We start from the raw sequence: 16,402 nt of genomic DNA, 5'->3' as shown, positions 1-16,402 counted from the left end.
CGGATCCGGGGGCTGTCGTCGGGACCGTCTCGGCAGAGCTCATGGAACGGGTGTGGGGAGGCGCCGGCGCTGATGCTGAGCGGGGCAGAGACGACGGAGCGTCTTAGGATACCGGCATACCAGGGAGGCGAGGACGACGGGGAGAGGAGGAGGAGGAGGAGATGAAGTAAGAGAAGGGGAGGGGAGGGGAGAGGCGAGGGGAGGAGAGGAGAGGAGAGGTTGTATCATGTATGTAGGACGCGGAACGCAGAGCAGGCAGCGTCGGTACATGCCGAGTACCGCTCCCACGGCATCGCTCCCTCAGAAGCCATGTAATCCAATGGCGCGCGCGAGCGATGTGCGTGACGCGGTGCGGTGCGGCGGGGGACGGGCCACAGACGGCCGGCTCTTGCAGGGCATGGCTGGACGGCGGCCAAGGAGGACGTGAGGTCACGCTCTGCACCCCGTCTTGTTTCAGCAGGTCGAGGCACGTCGCCTCCTACAGGTGGCTCACCACCACATCAGGAACACTTGGCGGTCGGATCCATGCCAGTGAGGTGTGCAAGGGGGGGAGGCGAGTGGCTGGTTTCGAGTGTTGGATGTGGTTGGTCGGGATAAGGGTGCTGAAGCTTGATTCCTTGGTGATGGGGTTGCACAGAAGGTTATCTGGAGGTTGTGCTTGTCCATCCACCATCATCAATCAACATGCGCAGACGGAGTTGAGCGAGCTTCCCTCACCTCGACTGCCACGGCTCGGGACACCGCCTAGACCCCTTGGCAGGCCTTTCTTCACAGTCGGCTCCAGACCCAAACGTGCCCCTTGGGCACAAGGGGGTCCAGGCCCGAGGAACCGCCATCAAACACTTGATCTAGACGTCGGCGACGACTGGCATGCTGGGGGAGAGACAAAAGGCGGGCGGGCTACGGAGTGCTGGGATAAAAGTACCTCCCAGGTACCCACTTGACCACTTGACTGCCGTCCGTCCCCGCCCCTCCAATTCTCGACGCTCGCAACCCATCCGCACTTCGAGAGAGGGCCTCACCACCTACGGATCCAGAGCCACGCACGCCATCCCGCTCGCCACCGTCACCATGCCGCGCGCAATCAGAGGTCGGTCTGCTCCTCTCTCTGCTCCTCATTCTCTCTCTCTCTCGCGCGCGCGCGCTCCCGTTTCCTCTCCCCCCACCCCGAACCCGGTCCGCATATGGCCGCTCTCTCCAACCACTCAGCCAAAACCACGTTTTCCCCCTTGTCTCACAGAGAGAGAGAGAGAGCGAGAGAGAGAGAAAAGAATATTCATTTCCCCCATGCTAACGCGAAACGCCTAGGCGTCCTCATCGAGTGCGACCCGTCCATCAAGTCCATCATCGTCAACATCGACAGCCACAACCACGACTATATCATCGAGGACCTCGACGAGGAGCGCGTCGTCGTCAAGGAGAACATGGTAGCCCTGCTCAAGCAAAAGCTCGAAGACGTACGTCACCCTCGCCCCATTCTCCCCTCGTACCGAATCACTGGCTCACACACACCCGCGCGGCACAGCGCCTCAAGGAAAACCTGCCGCCCGTCGACGAGTCCGGCTCCGAGTAGAGAGGCTCGCCTACAGCTTCTCAAACGTCGGCCTCCGCTTGCCAAACATGCCCGCCATGGCCGCCGCCACGTCCCCCGCCTGCAGCGCGACCGAGTTCCACACCGTCGTGTACCGCAGGCTGTCGGCCGTCGCGTGCTCGCGCCCGTAGTTGAGCAGCTCCTTGGTCCCCTGCACCGCCACGGGGCTCTTGCCCGCCAGCCCGCCCGCCATGGCCAGCCCGGCCTCGACCGCCGCACCTTTGCCCTCGTGCACCTGGCTCACAAAGCCCACGGCCAGCGCCTCGCTTGCGGAGAAGTCGCGCGCCGACAGGCACACGTCCTTGACCCACGACGTCGACCCCACAATCTTGGGCAGCCGCGCCAGCGTCCCGATGTCGGCCGCCAGCCCAATGTCGACTTCCTTGACGGCGAAGCGCGTGTCCGACGAGCAGAGCCGCATGTCGGCGCAGCAGGCAATGTCGATGGCCAGGCCGAGGGATATGCCGTGGAGCACGCAGATGACGGCTTGTAGACGCGCATGCTTGGTTAGCCCGGCTCTCCTCATCAAAGGGTAGAGAGCACTGGCAAAATTGCAAGGTGGTTAAACTCACGCTTCTCACACCTCTCCATCTCCGTAATACACCCCTGAAACTCCTCGATATGCTCCCTCAACGCCTTCGCCGTCCTCGCCGCATCCCTCCCGCCGTCGCCCTCGCCGCCCGTAGCCGCCAGCGGCCCCTCCTGGCTCGCCGCCCGCACGTCCAGCCCCGCGGTAAAGGCCCTCTCGCCCGCGCCGCTGAGCACCACGGCGCGCACTCCGCCGTCGCCGCTGAGCTGGCGAAACACGCGCCCAAATTCGAGCCACACGGCCCGCGAAAACGCGTTGAGCTTGTCCGGCCGGTTGATCTCGACGTGCGCCACCAGCGGCCGCGGCGACGTCACGACAAAGTGCGCGTAGCACGAGTAGCCTGCCAGCGGGGGGGCCGCCATGCTTTGTTTTCTTCCTTTTTCTGCTTCTTCTGCTGGGCTGTGGAGGATGAGGTGGCTCTATCCCACCGACGAGGAAAATCCGCAAAGACAGCCGCAGCAGCGCCGAGTATCGATGGCGGTCCGTGTTCCGTCGTCGGGTTCCTCGGCCAGTGCGCTGCTGCTGCTCTTGAGTGTACAACGCTTCGATGGGGCAAAATAATACGAGGCCCGGACACGACGGACGTTGAAGTGAAATGTTTCGGATGCTTACGTCCTGTCCTCTCTCTCGGATCTCGGCTGCGGCTGCTACCATCTGTGCACTTTGGAGAGGGGGGAAGGCTGATGGATAGATGCCGAGGTCCGCCCAAGCGCCGGCCTCTTGTGGGTCTTCAAACAGGGGGTTTGGAACTTGGTCCGCACCGACCTCCACCGGATGCATGCAGGCCTTGATTTGCCAGTCCCTCCAGCCAAACAGCGACCAGGAGCCCGAGACTCACTTCAGCCTGGCAGGTCCAGCAGCAGCAGGCCTGTCTCGAGCTCCCGTTGGATTTGCCGGGAGAACACTTCAAAGACGCCCTGCCTAGGCAACAAACGCATTGGACTACTCAAACACAGCAATCAATGAACCGTCCGTAGACGGCTAGCAATGCATATAAACATGGAGCAAAAGCTGGGACAGTATTAAAGTTGCTTCCCCATTCTTCCCCAAACAAAGACACCGAGCGCGCTCACCCCAAAGCTCGAGATCCGTGAACCGTCCGCCGACGGCAAACTCTCAGCGCAACCGTGCGTCCGGTTGCGGTCCCTCCCGTCTACTTCGTGGCGGAGCTGACTTCGCTGTCGATCAAGACGCTCGAGTGCAGTATCATGTTTCCTGCTCCGCGGGAACAAACATTCCAGGGACGGCCTTCTCCAGCAAATCAAGCTCACAAAAGCGCAGCGCCAAACAGGGTGAAGAAGAGCGTCAGGCCGCAGACAACAACAGGGGCTTTGTCCATGCCAGCGTGCACCGACATGGCGGCGCTGTCGTCATCGCTCTTCCCGCCGCTGCCGCCGCCCGTGGGAGAAGCCTTGCCACCAGTGACGCTCGCCGTGGCGGTACCGCTGTCAGACGCATCCTGGGAGCCACTGCCGGCCAGGCCAGGGCCGCCACCAGCGCCGTTCTTCATAAACTTCTCGGCCTGCTGGGGCATTGAGGGAACCAGGCTGGGGTCGACATTCCAGTCCGATCCCTTGGTGGGGCAGCTGACGGAATGCGTCGTCGTGGCGGCGCCGCCAGCACCCGTGGGCGCAGGGTTGTCCTTCAAGGCCGACGCAAAGAGCTTGAACTCGCCGTTCTCGGCGTCGGTGTCGACCGTGTTGCCGCTGATCTTGACGATGCCGAAATCGTTGCCCTCGACAGAGTACTCGTACATCAAGCCGCCCGAATAAACCGATGTCATTTCGCTGCTCATCATGGCGGCAATCTCTTCAAACTTGCGAGGGCGGTTCTTGATGCAACCCCACTCGGACAGGCTGAAGATTTGGTCAGCTAGAATCCAGGCATGGAGAGCGGTTCGACATACAAGATGGGCAGACCGTAGGTGGAAAAGGTCTTGACCTTCTGGTCCCAGCCCGACGTCTTGAAGTCGCTGTTGCACCACGAGTAGTCGTTGAAAGCAAAGAAGTCGGACCGCATGTCGTCGGTTCCGCAGTTCATGTAGTTTGCCGTCTGGAGACGGTTCGAGGCGACGTCGGCGGCCGAGTAGCCGACAGGGACCCTGCGGAGGCCGCGCGAGTTCATGTAGTTCTTCATGTCACGGGTGACGGCCTTGACATAGGGAGCCGACAGGTCGGTGTCCTTCTGATCGTTGATGACCTCGTTGCCGGAAAAGAAAGCCAGAGTGTTGGGGTACTGGGCGAACATCTCGACCGTGGCAAAGATGCTCTGGAGGTAATTGGTGTTGTACGAAGGACCGGGCTTGCTGCGGTTAATGGAGTACTTGGGGGTGTTGACGTCGAGGACGAGGTAAATGCCGGCATCCTCGAGCGCCTTCATGCAGTCGTCGTGCTTGGCCGAGTTGTCGACGGCGTAGACGCGGATCGTGTTGACGCCGAGCTCCTTGAACTTTGCAATATCGCGCGTGCAAGTGGCCTTGTCGGCGAGAGGATCCGTGTCGGCGGAGGAGCCACCGGGCTGGTAGTCGATGCCACGGATGTAGAATCGCTCCTTGTCGGCCCAGAAGGCTACATTGGAGGTCAGCGCGTTCCGGCTTCACGGGAGCGCGAGCCAAGGCGCGATGGGGGCTTACCATTGCCGGAGACGGTGACGGTGGGCAAGTTGGCGCGCTTGCTGGGAGGCTCCTTTTCGGTGGCCGTGGGTGAGGCCGAGACGGTGCCCAGGGCAGCCAGGGCCGAGACGAGGGCGAATTGCTTCATGGCGACTCGACGGCACGGCAAGAGACGATGGTATACGAGGGGGAAGTTTGTCGAGAACCCGACAACAAACAAGCGGAAGCGAGATGAAAGAATAGCAAAAGAATCAAGACCCTAAGAGAGTGGAGGGGGAAGAATGGCGATTACAGTCGTCTTAGTAACGAAGAGAGAAGGGAGAAGAAGCCAGCAACGAAGGAGCTGTGTAATGGAGGAAGAAGGGAGGGAATGGAAGGAGAAAGGGATGGCGTTTGGCGGACGAGGATGAGGACGAAGAAAAGGAAGGGGTGGCTGTGGCCCTACGGGGGGGTCTGTCCAGCGGAGGCGAGTCGGGCGTTGCGCTTTTGAGAGGGGTACAGGTACGGGTACAAGGGCGGGAGATGACCAGAGGCGCTGGGGATATGCACACTGTGCGGCCGAGCAGGCCAGGCGCTGGGTTGCACTGTAGAATTTACAGTACAGTCCCCCTAAGAAGAACAGGATCAACAGGAGCACGGGCACGGCGAAGCCGCCAGCTGATACTCAAGTCTTTATTGTACCGCACGTAAAGTCGTCAAGACAGACACGGTCCTCGCGCCTAAATGGAGCAGAGAACTGGGCGGGCTTTGGCCTTGGCGCTAATATGCGCACTTGCATGCTAATAGTACCGAAGCAGAAGGCGGCCGTGGTAGCGGCAAGGAGCCTGAAACTCACACAGACGGCGCACTGTGGGTGTGGGGAGGGGCCGTGTACAAGTACGTGGAATGGTGGGCTGCCTCGGCAAGAAGAGTCCAAGATGACTCGTATCAGCTCCGCTACTGAGGTGCTATAAGGTAAGCATACTACAATGCATGAATGCGCAATAAATCCAGCCCTGTTTCCCTTCCCAAAAGGCACCGCCAGAGTTTACCCGCGGGTTCTAGTTACATGGTACACGGGATTCTCCGGCTTTGACGCAAAGAAAAGCAGACCCATCCAAGACTCCCAGAGTGCCCAATTCAAGGCCTCTGCTTCACTTTTGGTTCTCGGGTCGCAGAGAACTAGCGACATGTCAGCCGGCATTCATCACGGACCGGCCGAGAGCACTTACCGAACGGCCTTGCCAGCCCTCCAGATCTCCAGGTTCCGAATCTCCTCCATCTCCTTGTTGAACTGCTCGCGGTAGTCCTTTTGGCTGTTGTACTCGAGCGAGCGCTTCGTCTCGCTGCCGTCCTTGACGCTGTCGTAGAGGTCGTTGAAGACGGGCTTGAGGGCGTCCTTGAACTTGGGCGTCCAGTCAATGGCGCCTCGCCGGGCCGTCGTGGAGCATGCCTCGTACATCCAGTCCATGCCGTTGGCGCCAATTAGCGGGTACAGGCTCTGCGTCGCCTCCTCGACCGTCTCGTTAAAGGCCTCGCTGGGGCTGTGGCCGCGCTCGCGGAGCACCTCATACTGGGCGAGGAACATGCCGTGGATGCCGCCCATTAGGCAGCCGCGCTCGCCGTACAGGTCCGAACACACCTCCTTCTCAAACGTCGTCTTGTACAGGTAACCGGAGCCAATGGCGACGCCGAGGGCAATGGCCTTTTCCTCGGCCTTGCCCGACACGTCCTGGAAGACGGCAAAGGACGAGTTGATGCCACGGCCCTCGCGGAAGAGGGAGCGGACGGTGCGGCCGGAGCCCTTGGGCGCGCACAGGATGACGTCAATGTTCTTGGGGACATCGACCTTTGTCAGGTCCTTGAAGACGGGGGAGAAGCCGTGAGAAAAATAGAGCGTCTGGCCAGGCGAAGAGGGTGGCCACGTTAGCGGGATGAGCAGGGAGAATCACCTGGGCATGAGTCGTACCTTGCCCTGTGTCAGCTGGGGCTTGATGGCGGGCCACGTCTCAGACTGGGCAGCGTCGCTCAGGAGGTTCATGACAATGGTGCCGCGGGAGATGGCCTCGTCGACGTCGAAGAGGTTCTTTCCGGGGACCCAGCCGTCTTGCTGGGCGTCCTTCCACGACTTGCCGTTTTTGCGGACGCCGACGATGACGTTGAGGCCATTGTCGCGGAGGTTGAGGCCCTGGCCGTGGCCCTGAGAGCCGTAGCCGATGAGGGCGAGGGTGTCATTTTTGAAGTAGTCCTGATGGGGAATTGGTTAGGAATGACACATTGGAGAGAGGTTGCGACTGACGAGGAGCTTCTCCTGCGGCCAGTCGGCACGTTCTGGGAGGCCAAGTCAGTATTGGCCGAGGCTTGGTCGGGGGGGTTGCATACCGTAGACGTCCTCCTTTACGCCGGCAAAGTCAATCGTCTTGACGCCGCGGACCTGCTGCTGAGCAATGGCCGGACGGGCGACGGCAGCCGTGGCTCTGGCCAGGTTGCGGGCCGCCATGTAGGAGCGCTGCTGGAGGCGGGGGGAAGCCAAGGGGCGGGCCAGAGGGGCGCGCAGCGCCTTGGACATGCTCCTCGCGGCCATTGTGAGTTGGGTATGCGGGGGGACGGGGAGAAGATTGCAAAGGAAGAGTGGTGAGGGGCGATGAGGGAGACGAGAGAAGGAGTCAAGAGTGTCGAGAGTGTCAAGAGTGTCAGGAGTGTCAAGCAAGCAAGGGCTCGAAATTTTTGGGAGGCGGGGAGAGGTGGAAAATGTGACGGGCGGACAAGTCACCGATCTCGGCGGTGGTGGGCTTGCCAAGGGGGACCCACTAGTCCTGTCGGTAGGCGTCAGGGGACCGTTGGGCGGTGCCTCGTGCGCCGACGTCGCCCGCGGACCCTGCTTCATTGGGGAATTGGACCAGGAATTTGTGCCGGGCTCATCGGACTCGGGAGCATCCCTAGGGGGTGTCTGTCGCTCTAGGATACATGCTGGTAGGGTCATGAAGGTGTACCTAGGTACCTACAGCACAGGCTCACATGTAATACCTTACCTAATACTCCTTGTGCCTATATATGTACATAAGTAGGTAGGTAACTTACCAGGCATAAGGCTTGGGAGCACAGCCGCCTCCCCCCCCCTCCTCCCCTTCTGAGCCCTGACTCGTCCCGCGCTGTCCGTGCTCGCCAGCAGCCCGGAGAGAAGCTTGGTGTCGCGCAAGTGACCGAGGGCGATTCGGCTATCGCGAGTGCAATGGCCAACGACATATTGTGGTCAGGCTACGTACAGAACCTGGAATGCTCCGGAATGCGAAACCCCGCGCGCCCGGCACGTCAACATTGTTGACCACGTAAACATTCAACTCGCCCTGGTCTGGCTGGTCTGGTGCCGATGAATATCTCACTAGGGGCCGTATCATGTGCGATATGTCCACTGTCCCTGCTTAAAATAGCACCGGGGCCCGAGACGATGCATTCGCTGCCTTGAACGCTAAAATGGCCGGCCTTATTAAGAAGCCAAAGAGTTTGCAGGCCACAATGCCTTGTTCCATTGTGTGCGTACGGAGTACGTACCCTTTACTCCGTGCCGCATGCCAAGGGGTGCCGCATGCTGTACCGGTAATTGGTGCCTGCAGACATTAGCCACCGTCATGTGATGCTGCGGCTGCCCCATCTGGCGTTGCTCATTAAGCCCTATTACCTACCGATCAGCGCCATCGTCAGGAATGAGCATCCCATCCAACACACTCCTTCACTCTCCTTTACTCTCCTTCACTCTCCTTCACTCACCTTGACCTCACCGCCATAATGACCATATTGTAATTAGAACATCCCCCATCATTTCCCTGCCGAGCGAGCATCGCCGCCCCTTGCACATGGACTTGAAAGCTCATATATCCATGCCGTGAGCTGCCAGTATGCGAGTGTGCTCGGCTGCCCGGAGTCCCATCCTCGGCCTTCCGCTTCGTATCAGCCATGATGCCGGGCCTTTCCCCCGGAGCTCGTGTCACCTCGTGTCACCTCGTGTCTCAAAGCAGCAATTACTGCACAGTAAATATGCGTAGCTGCGGACTCCGGGATCCTTACGGCTTGTCAGCACAACACTGTAACCCCGGATATAGACGACAGCATCATCGACGAGCCGTCATCCCAGCCACATGGCGCCACAAGACGTGGCAGAAATAAGTGGCAGAAATGGCGGGTGCCAAGCAAGTTGGATTCAAGTCTCAAAAAGATATATCCCCCTCATCCAGCCGACCACGCACGACCGCCTGGCTGCTTCGGCCAACTCACTCGTCGGGCACCTCAAAAATCGCCGGCACCCCCGTCCAGCTCCCCCGTGCTCGCTCTTCCCAGTACCCGTCCTTGCCCGTCTTGATCTTCCACACCTCCTCTCCCTCGGGCGACCCCTCGGCCCGGACAAACCACCGCGGCCTGTGCTCGTCGCCGCGCTCGTCCATGGTGCGCCGCCGCGCCCGTTGCGCCTCTTCGAGCTTGTGCTTCCACTCCTCGGCCGCGTCCAGCTTGCCCTGCTCCGCCAGGCGCTGGTCTGGCCGCAGTCGGCTGTCCGTCGGTGCCAGCCCTCCCTTCTCAATCTCCGTCACCTCGTTGAGCGACGCCGCAAACAGCGTCATGCCGTACGTCTGCGCCGCATTGTCCACCAGCTTGCCCGCCTGCCACACCTCTTCGCTCGCCGCCTTGCCCGGCCCCACAGTCCGGAGCCCCGCCGTCCATGTGCCGACCAGCCCGCTTCCCGTGTCGCTGCCGTTGGGCGCAAATGTGCTGACGTGCACCTCTTCGCTTCTCCCGCCAAACATGCCTTTGCTCTTGAATTCCACGTTGGCCTTGTGCCCGGTGCTCTCGTTGATGACGTGCATGGTACCCACAGGCTCCACGTACTTTTCCCCCATCACCACGTTGCGCAGAAACATTGTTGCAATGTTCCACGAGTAAAACTCGTCGCCGCCGTCGGCTAGGCGCAGCACCACCCTGACCCGGCCCTCGGTCGTGATCTCGGCACTCTTGCCCCAAAACTTTTGCCCGGGGGCGGGGGACTGCGCAAAGGTCCAGTTTGCCGAGTCTGCGTGCATGGCCAGCCTGACCGGCCTGTGCTGCACCTTTTCCACGAGAAGCCGGAATCCACCGGGCACCTCCTTGTTGGTTCGGACGAGCTCAAATGTCTCGCCCAGCAAGGGGTTAAAGGGCTTGCGCATGGCCCGCTCCTTGGCACGCCCGCTGCTGAACTGCGAGATGGCAAAGGCCGTGACAAAAAGCAGCCGCTCCGTCGCGCTCTTCTGCCTCGCCGCCTTGTCCAGCAGCTGGGCGTATTCTAGCTGCTCCGCGAGTTTCTGCAGCAGCGAGCTCGGCTCGTTTGCAGAAACGGGCATGCTAATGGTGCTAAGATCCTTGCCTACGTTCTTCCGCACAAAGGCGATGAGGCTCGGCGGCTGGACCGTCGCGGGTGGTACCGTGGTCCGTCGTTGGACTTGCTTCTCGATGGGAAGCGGGGTCAGGCTCTTTGGCTTGGACGGAAACAGATGGCCGGCACTGTCAGTGCTCAGTGGCCCCTCTTCATCCATCGACGAGACGGACGAGCCGTCGCGCGTCTCCGCCTCGTCGCCCTCTGTGTGGGGAGACTCATCCCCGCTGCCGTCAATCTTGACGACCGTCGATCTGGCGTCCTCTGCATCAAAGAACTCGTCCGTGGTGGACGTCGTCTCGATGCTCAAGCGAGATGCGCCCCCGGCGGACATGGGCACCACGGTCCGTCGTTTTCTGCTGCTGGCAATGAGGGTCGAGAATTCGGTAACGACCGAGTCGAGGTCCGACAGCAGCGCCTCGCAGTGATCGTGTATCGACTTTTCCGCCGTCGCCGCTCCTCTGGACCTGCTGCTGACCACGCCTTGGCCGTTGTTGGGGGGTGCTGCTATCGGCGTGTTATCGGACGACGACGTCAGTTGCGTCGCCATCGTTGGGCTCAGGGCCGGCGCGCTCGACTTGCGCTTCCAGAACGGCCTCTTCTCCGCTGCTGGTTGAAAGTAGTCCTCTCTCTCATCGTCGCCCAACGCGGCAGAGCCCGGGGAGAGATACTGTCCTGTGGCCGAGGGCTTCGGCAGCGCGGCAGCCTCTCTCGTCAGTCGGCGGAGGGCGTCGCGAGTGCCCACCACGCGGCTGACCAGGGCCTCGACTTGCTGCCATTCGACATCCTCGGAGCGGTCTGGTTGTCTGGGCGATTTCAATGCGCCCTGGTCGAAGCTGAGCTTGGGCTCACTCAGGGGCTGTGTAGTCTCGAAACCGCCTCTTGCGATGCGGCTGGCCTTCTCCAGCGCGCGTGCCCACTCTTGAAACTCTTTGTTATTCGGGGCTCTCAGGTGCCAGATCTCGGCGCCCGAGTCAATGCTTATTTCCCTCCGTCTCTCGTCGGCCGCGACGGCCGCAAGGCTGAGGGGGATCGCCCCGCGTAGCGCCGACGAGTTTCGATTGTAGTAATACGACAGTGTGCAGGTCGAGTAGTCGAGGGAAAAGAAGCGGCGGGCGTATCCTTGGCCCTTCTTTCGCCTCCGCTTGGAAAGAGTGCCGACGTGGTGCGTCTGCTGTCCCACCAGGTCGCTCCTGGCAGATACCGAGGCTGCTCGCGCGCGGGCAGCTTGACTTTGAAAGCTGTCGACAGATGCCGAGGGGCCGACATCGCTGCGCGGGCTGCCAAGCTTGCCCAGGCTCGACTGGCTCACCTGGGCCTGCGGAAGCTGCAGGTTCGGAACGTGATTGGCGGTCCGCGGGGGAGCGCCCGTTGGATAAGTGAGCACGACAAAGGTGGCCGTCTTGGACGTCTGCTTGGAGAAGGTATTGTCAAAGACGAGGCCATACATGCCGCTGTGTCCCGGCTGCACGTCGTAGGTCCCCAGCGACACCTTGTCCGCCTCGCATTTGCCTTGCCACAAAATGGGAACGAAGCCCTTGCCGGCCAGCATGTCCTGGGCCGTCGCCTCCTTTTTCGAGTTGCGGACAGACTTGGAGTCGGCGAGGCTGTGCGTCTGCGCGGCATCGATGTCGTCGCCGGCCGAGGAGAGGAGGGAGGTGGCGCCGCTGCCGGGGTGCTTGACGACGCCAAAGTTGCTGCGCGAGAGCTGTCAGTACGCGTGTCGCTAAGGCCGGCAAGGGGGCGCAGGGGAGGGATTGCACCTACACAGACTTTTTGTGCGGCTGGACACTCCATGACAAGGTATTTCCTTCGTCGACCTTTACCCAGCGGACGACGTAGGACTGTTTGCTTTGCCGTCAGCTGCCCTGGTCCATTGCCAGCACAAGATCAGTCCGGAGGGAGGCTCGTACCTTACTATGAACCTCGATCTTCTCGATTCCCGCCATGGTTTCCGCGGAGGCGACGAGGGCGTTGGTTTGGGGACGGGGTGGCAGTCCAGTTGTGCCACGGACTACGGTAAGCTTTTGGTTGGATTCGCGATCTTGGCTAGCGGTCCATGACGGATTGTGGCATTGGCTGGGGTCGAGGGACTCGGCTGAGGACGACGGAGAGGTTATACGAGGGTCGGAAGAAGAGGTCGGGTAAAGAGGCAGTCGGCAACCTTAGAGTGCCTCCATTCAATTTTCGCAGTGCCGTTGCGAGAGGCAAGCGAAGCAGAGCGGCGGGAGGTTGGAGGGGGAGCTATCTCGCCTTATAGCGGAGCTCGCTGGGGCACGCGATACGAAGGGGTACATACTGCACCACTTTATCCAGGTACTCTTTCCTGAGGAGCTGCGTCAGACTACCTCACGTTTCAGCCCCCATGTACCTCAGGAGACCCATGGGGGTCGATACTGGACATGTACCGCATCAGCCTTTCGAGGGAGGTGGCGTTTCGCCAGGCAGGGAGTCAGTGAAGGGCCAGCAGGGGTTTCGGGACTTGCTCCAAACGCCGCGCGAAAGGAGGCATTGTCTACAGGTTACATGGCTCTCGGCACGTGGCGGTGCTTGTTAAGCTGTGTGAACATGCGGCTATTCCTTGTACACACATGCTGCCTCTTCCGCTTGAACCGACCGGCAGCTCCGGCTCCCCGTGCCTTCGCCCGGAGACGTTAGACTTGTCCGTCGCCTATCGCCCTCCGCGGAGTGTTCACAATGCCGTTGAGAGAAAATACGTCTCGAAACAGCTAGTCATCTTCTTCCATGGCTTTCTAGGCAGCAAGCAAGGCAACGGGAGGCAGTGGCGTGGCGCCGGAAGGGAGCTTACGCGAGGCATCCGTCAGCCTTACTCGGCTGCATGTGCTGCCTGGCGAGTTCTTGATTCTCGCGCATGCAGATATCTTGGCACACAGAACCCTTCGTGTATGCGGATGGCAGCCCAAAATAACAAGGCTGATTGAACAGCGGTTGCCCGTGCCGGCTGGCCACGACAACCGGTCGTCGCGCTCCAGGGTAGGCAAGACTGTGGGCGGCAAGCATATGTCTTGAAAGACAAGGGAACGAGAAACGTCATCATCGTGCAACAAGCATGCAATACAAGCTAGATACATGTTGGCGACCCCGGTCCAAAGGGCAACCCGAGACGCGGCGGCTTGCGGCCACGCGGTTTGTCGCCGCGCAGGAATGAAGACCGGCCTGTCTCAGGCGCCAGCTGCGGCTGGGAATGTGGCTGGTTGAGGTTCAAGCTTAGCGGCTTCAGGCTCGCAGGGACACTCCAGGTCATTGACTGCCCAAGAGCATCAATACTAGCATTTGATAGGTTGCAGCGGATAAGCCAGCCGCTCACCCTCGCTCATGGACGCGGGCATCCGCTGGATCATGGCAATAATGGAAGCGGCCTCAGCGGCCTCCGGTAGATACAATACAGAGTACTTGCAGTGCACAGAGCACCAAATTGAGCCCGCGAGCAGCTAACCCCGCCGTGGCTTTTCGTCAGCCCCCTCCGCTCGTAGGGGGCAGTAGACTGTCCAGGTATCGGGAGACGTCAAGATACCTAGCTAGCTGAGGAACTCGAGTGTACCTCCAGGTAGTAGGCTCGGGGAGAGTACCCGCGCTGCATCTCCCGGAGCCTCCACTAGCTTTCCCCTTTGGGACGTCGATGGAGACTACCTCAACTCCTTTCCCAGCAATTACCTACCTTGCCATCATCGCGATCCGCTCCCCGACTTCTCGCCAGCATTTCCTCCTCCCATTCCTCCGGCTCTCCGACTCCGCCGGGCCCAGTCGCACTCTACAGCGCCCGTATCGTCCCTCGCTGCCCGTCTCGGTCTCCTTTGACCATGCTTCTTTGCGTAACCTGAGCCTCGTCCCGCCCGCAACCCACGGCCTTCGATCCGCCTGCCCGGCCCGAGCCGACGACGTCTCTCTCCTTTCGCGACTGGTGGTGTCTGCAGTTGGCTGTCCGAGGCCCCTGGGAAGATCGCGTTGCGACGCGGCACCGGGCACAATGACTTCGGCCTTGAGCAAGCGCCAGCTGGCGCGCAACGAGAAGCTTCTCCAGGACTTGGTACAGAGTGTCCCGGGCAACAACAGATGCGCCGACTGTCACATACCCAATCCAGGTTTGCAATCCCTTTCCGTGATGATGGGTCCAGAGCTTGTCTGACTTTTGCCGTGTCACAGCCTGGGCTTCGTGGAGCGTACGTGTGGTCCCCTGAATACCCCGTCCCACCGGAATCGCACGAGAATAACCTTGCTCACCGATGCAGCTCGGCGTCTTCTTGTGCATGCGCTGCGCAACCATTCATCGCAAGCTGGGCACGCACATTTCCAAAGTCAAGTCGCTGAGCATGGACAGCTGGTCCAACGAGCAGCTCGACGTGAGCACGCGCCATCCCTTCGCGCCGGCAGTGTGCCAGCTGACACCGCAGCTGCCAGAACATGCGAAAGGTCGGCAACGTCGTGTCCAACCAAGTCTACAATCCCGGCAACAGGAAGCCCCCGGTGCCCGTCGATGCTGACGAGGCCGACTCGGCAATGGAGAGGTTTATTCGCCACAAGTATGTCAACAACGTTCCCAACGACATCGGAAAGCCCCGAAGCCCACGCTCCGACGAAGGCACGCCGCCGCCCCTGCCGCCCAAGAACTCGACAAAGTTTGGTTTCCGCTCCGCTTCGTCGATATTTCCGCTGTCGTCGCGAGCCAAGCGAGAGGCCAAGATGGCCGCAGTCATGGGTGCCAGGTCGAGCACTCCGCCAGGCTTGACCAACAAGCCGTCCAAAGTCTTTGGTGCCACGGTCGACTTCGACGGACCCGACGAAGCGGACAAGAAGTTGGCCAGGCTGCGCGACATGGGCTTCCTCGACGACCAACGGAATGCCATTGTGCTCAAAGGGGTGAACGGCAGCGTGGACCGAGCGGTCGAGGCCCTCGTTCGCCTGGGTGAAGGAGGATTGCCGGGGGCCATCACATCGCCTCGAGAGCACGCGCTGCGAACGTCGAAGTCCCTGACACCTCTAAGCAAACCAGCCGGCTCACCTGTCGGGCTGAGCGTCCCGCAGAACGGGGCCCAGGAGCGGCCCACCACGGCCTCGACGTCGTCGTCAAACAACCCGTTTGACATGATGGCAATGGCGCAGCCCCAAACGGCACAGTCCACGGGCAGCCTGCAACACAAGAACCCGTACAATAGCAGCTGGGCAGATTTGTCGACGAACCCCTTTGGACGCCCCTCACATCAACAAACCGATGCCGTTAGCCAGGCCTTCCAGGGGTTGACGGTTTCCGCACCGCAGCAGAGTCTCTTTCCCCACCGCACAGGCGACGTGGGAGCGCCTCCAGGGCATCAGCAGCAGCCGGTGCTTCAACAGTACATGTCGCCATCTGCCCCGACGAGCCCTTATTACCACCATCAGCCCATGAACTTTCAGAGTGCCATGACTTACCCGCAGCCGCAGCCAGCCAGCTACAACAACAACCCCTTCCTCACCCAATCCTCGAGCCCGGCACAGGCCCTCGGCCCTCAGCAGAACCTATCAGTCGGGGCGATCCCGATACAGGGCGGCTTGACGAGCAACCCCTTTGCCAGGTCGCCGGTCCGGATCGCATCACCTGCTCTCGGACAGATCCCCGAGCAGGGGCAGTCGAACTTCGTTACCGCCTCACCTCAGCCTCTGCCGACAAACTCCAACCCATTCTTTGTCAATTCACTGCAGATTCCGCCCCAGCAAATGAGCCAGCAATCCGCTGGGCAAGCGGCCTGGGATCCGCAGTCGGCGTTCAACCAACAACAGCCGCAATACCAACCACAGCGGCAGGACAAGGCGTCGATCATGGCGTTGTACAACCGGCCCTATCAAGCTCCCCAACAGCCAATGGCGCCAGGATCGAGCTTGCTGGAGCAGACTCCGTCGGCTTCCGAGAATCAGGCCGCATACAGCGCGCTGCCTGCTCGTCCACAAGCCGCCTCGACGACCGGACAGCCTCGTTCCGTTTCACAGCCGCTCCCCGGGAGCACGAATCCATTTTTGACGAGCGGGGCGACGGCGGCGACTTCGGGACCCTTGTCCTCGAGCAGGCACATCAACCGGGATAGCATGAACTTGGACATGGCGTGGACCAACGGGCGGCACAGTCCGGACGCGTTTGCAAGCCTCAGCGCGAGGCATGTGTGATTCGAGGTGCACAGAATTGGAACAAGATCAAGCAAAGTGTCTTCGTATATTGTTGTATATCTAGGCGGCGGTATGAGT

General features: G+C 60.8%; 6 protein-coding genes across 6 annotated transcripts; 2 read left to right on the top strand and 4 right to left on the bottom strand.

Moving 5' to 3' along the window:
* Positions 1-1,071: 1,071 nt before the first annotated feature.
* On the top strand, positions 1,072-1,573 carry HRG_09218 (transcription factor TFIIH complex subunit tfb5 domain-containing protein; the record flags this gene model as incomplete). Its single annotated transcript, XM_044867689.1, has 3 exons — positions 1,072-1,090; positions 1,309-1,457; positions 1,526-1,573. 3 exons carry the CDS (start codon positions 1,072-1,074, stop codon positions 1,571-1,573), a joined length of 216 nt encoding a protein of 71 aa, XP_044716949.1.
* Positions 1,574-1,583: 10 nt separating this feature from the next.
* On the bottom strand, positions 1,584-2,542 carry HRG_09217 (enoyl-CoA hydratase/isomerase domain-containing protein; the record flags this gene model as incomplete). Its single annotated transcript, XM_044867688.1, has 2 exons — positions 1,584-2,077; positions 2,164-2,542. The coding sequence occupies 2 exons, from the start codon at positions 2,540-2,542 to the stop codon at positions 1,584-1,586; spliced, it is 873 nt and encodes a 290-aa protein (XP_044716948.1).
* Positions 2,543-3,447: 905 nt separating this feature from the next.
* HRG_09216 (glucanosyltransferase domain-containing protein) lies at positions 3,448-4,939 on the bottom strand (the record flags this gene model as incomplete). The annotated part of the gene is made up of 3 exons (XM_044867687.1): positions 3,448-4,036; positions 4,087-4,747; positions 4,813-4,939. The coding sequence occupies 3 exons, from the start codon at positions 4,937-4,939 to the stop codon at positions 3,448-3,450; spliced, it is 1,377 nt and encodes a 458-aa protein (XP_044716947.1).
* A 985-nt stretch (positions 4,940-5,924) lies between these two features.
* HRG_09215 (acetohydroxy acid isomeroreductase, NADPH-binding domain-containing protein) lies at positions 5,925-7,354 on the bottom strand (the record flags this gene model as incomplete). The annotated part of the gene is made up of 5 exons (XM_044867686.1): positions 5,925-5,952; positions 6,003-6,670; positions 6,740-7,018; positions 7,070-7,101; positions 7,153-7,354. The coding sequence occupies 5 exons, from the start codon at positions 7,352-7,354 to the stop codon at positions 5,925-5,927; spliced, it is 1,209 nt and encodes a 402-aa protein (XP_044716946.1).
* Positions 7,355-9,038: 1,684 nt separating this feature from the next.
* HRG_09214 (oxysterol-binding protein) lies at positions 9,039-12,117 on the bottom strand (the record flags this gene model as incomplete). Its single annotated transcript, XM_044867685.1, has 3 exons — positions 9,039-11,865; positions 11,936-12,012; positions 12,082-12,117. The coding sequence occupies 3 exons, from the start codon at positions 12,115-12,117 to the stop codon at positions 9,039-9,041; spliced, it is 2,940 nt and encodes a 979-aa protein (XP_044716945.1).
* Positions 12,118-14,156: 2,039 nt separating this feature from the next.
* HRG_09213 (putative GTPase activating protein for arf domain-containing protein) lies at positions 14,157-16,324 on the top strand (the record flags this gene model as incomplete). The annotated part of the gene is made up of 6 exons (XM_044867684.1): positions 14,157-14,271; positions 14,333-14,349; positions 14,419-14,529; positions 14,588-15,475; positions 15,521-15,688; positions 15,776-16,324. 6 exons carry the CDS (start codon positions 14,157-14,159, stop codon positions 16,322-16,324), a joined length of 1,848 nt encoding a protein of 615 aa, XP_044716944.1.
* Between the last annotated feature and the right edge of the window lie 78 nt (positions 16,325-16,402).

This window comes from Hirsutella rhossiliensis (genome assembly GCF_020360975.1).
Source record: "Hirsutella rhossiliensis strain HR02 chromosome Unknown scaffold00012, whole genome shotgun sequence".
Taxonomy (NCBI): domain Eukaryota; kingdom Fungi; phylum Ascomycota; class Sordariomycetes; order Hypocreales; family Ophiocordycipitaceae; genus Hirsutella; species Hirsutella rhossiliensis.
Note: the sequence above shows the minus strand (reverse complement) of the source record. Positions and strands in the feature narration are given on the sequence as shown.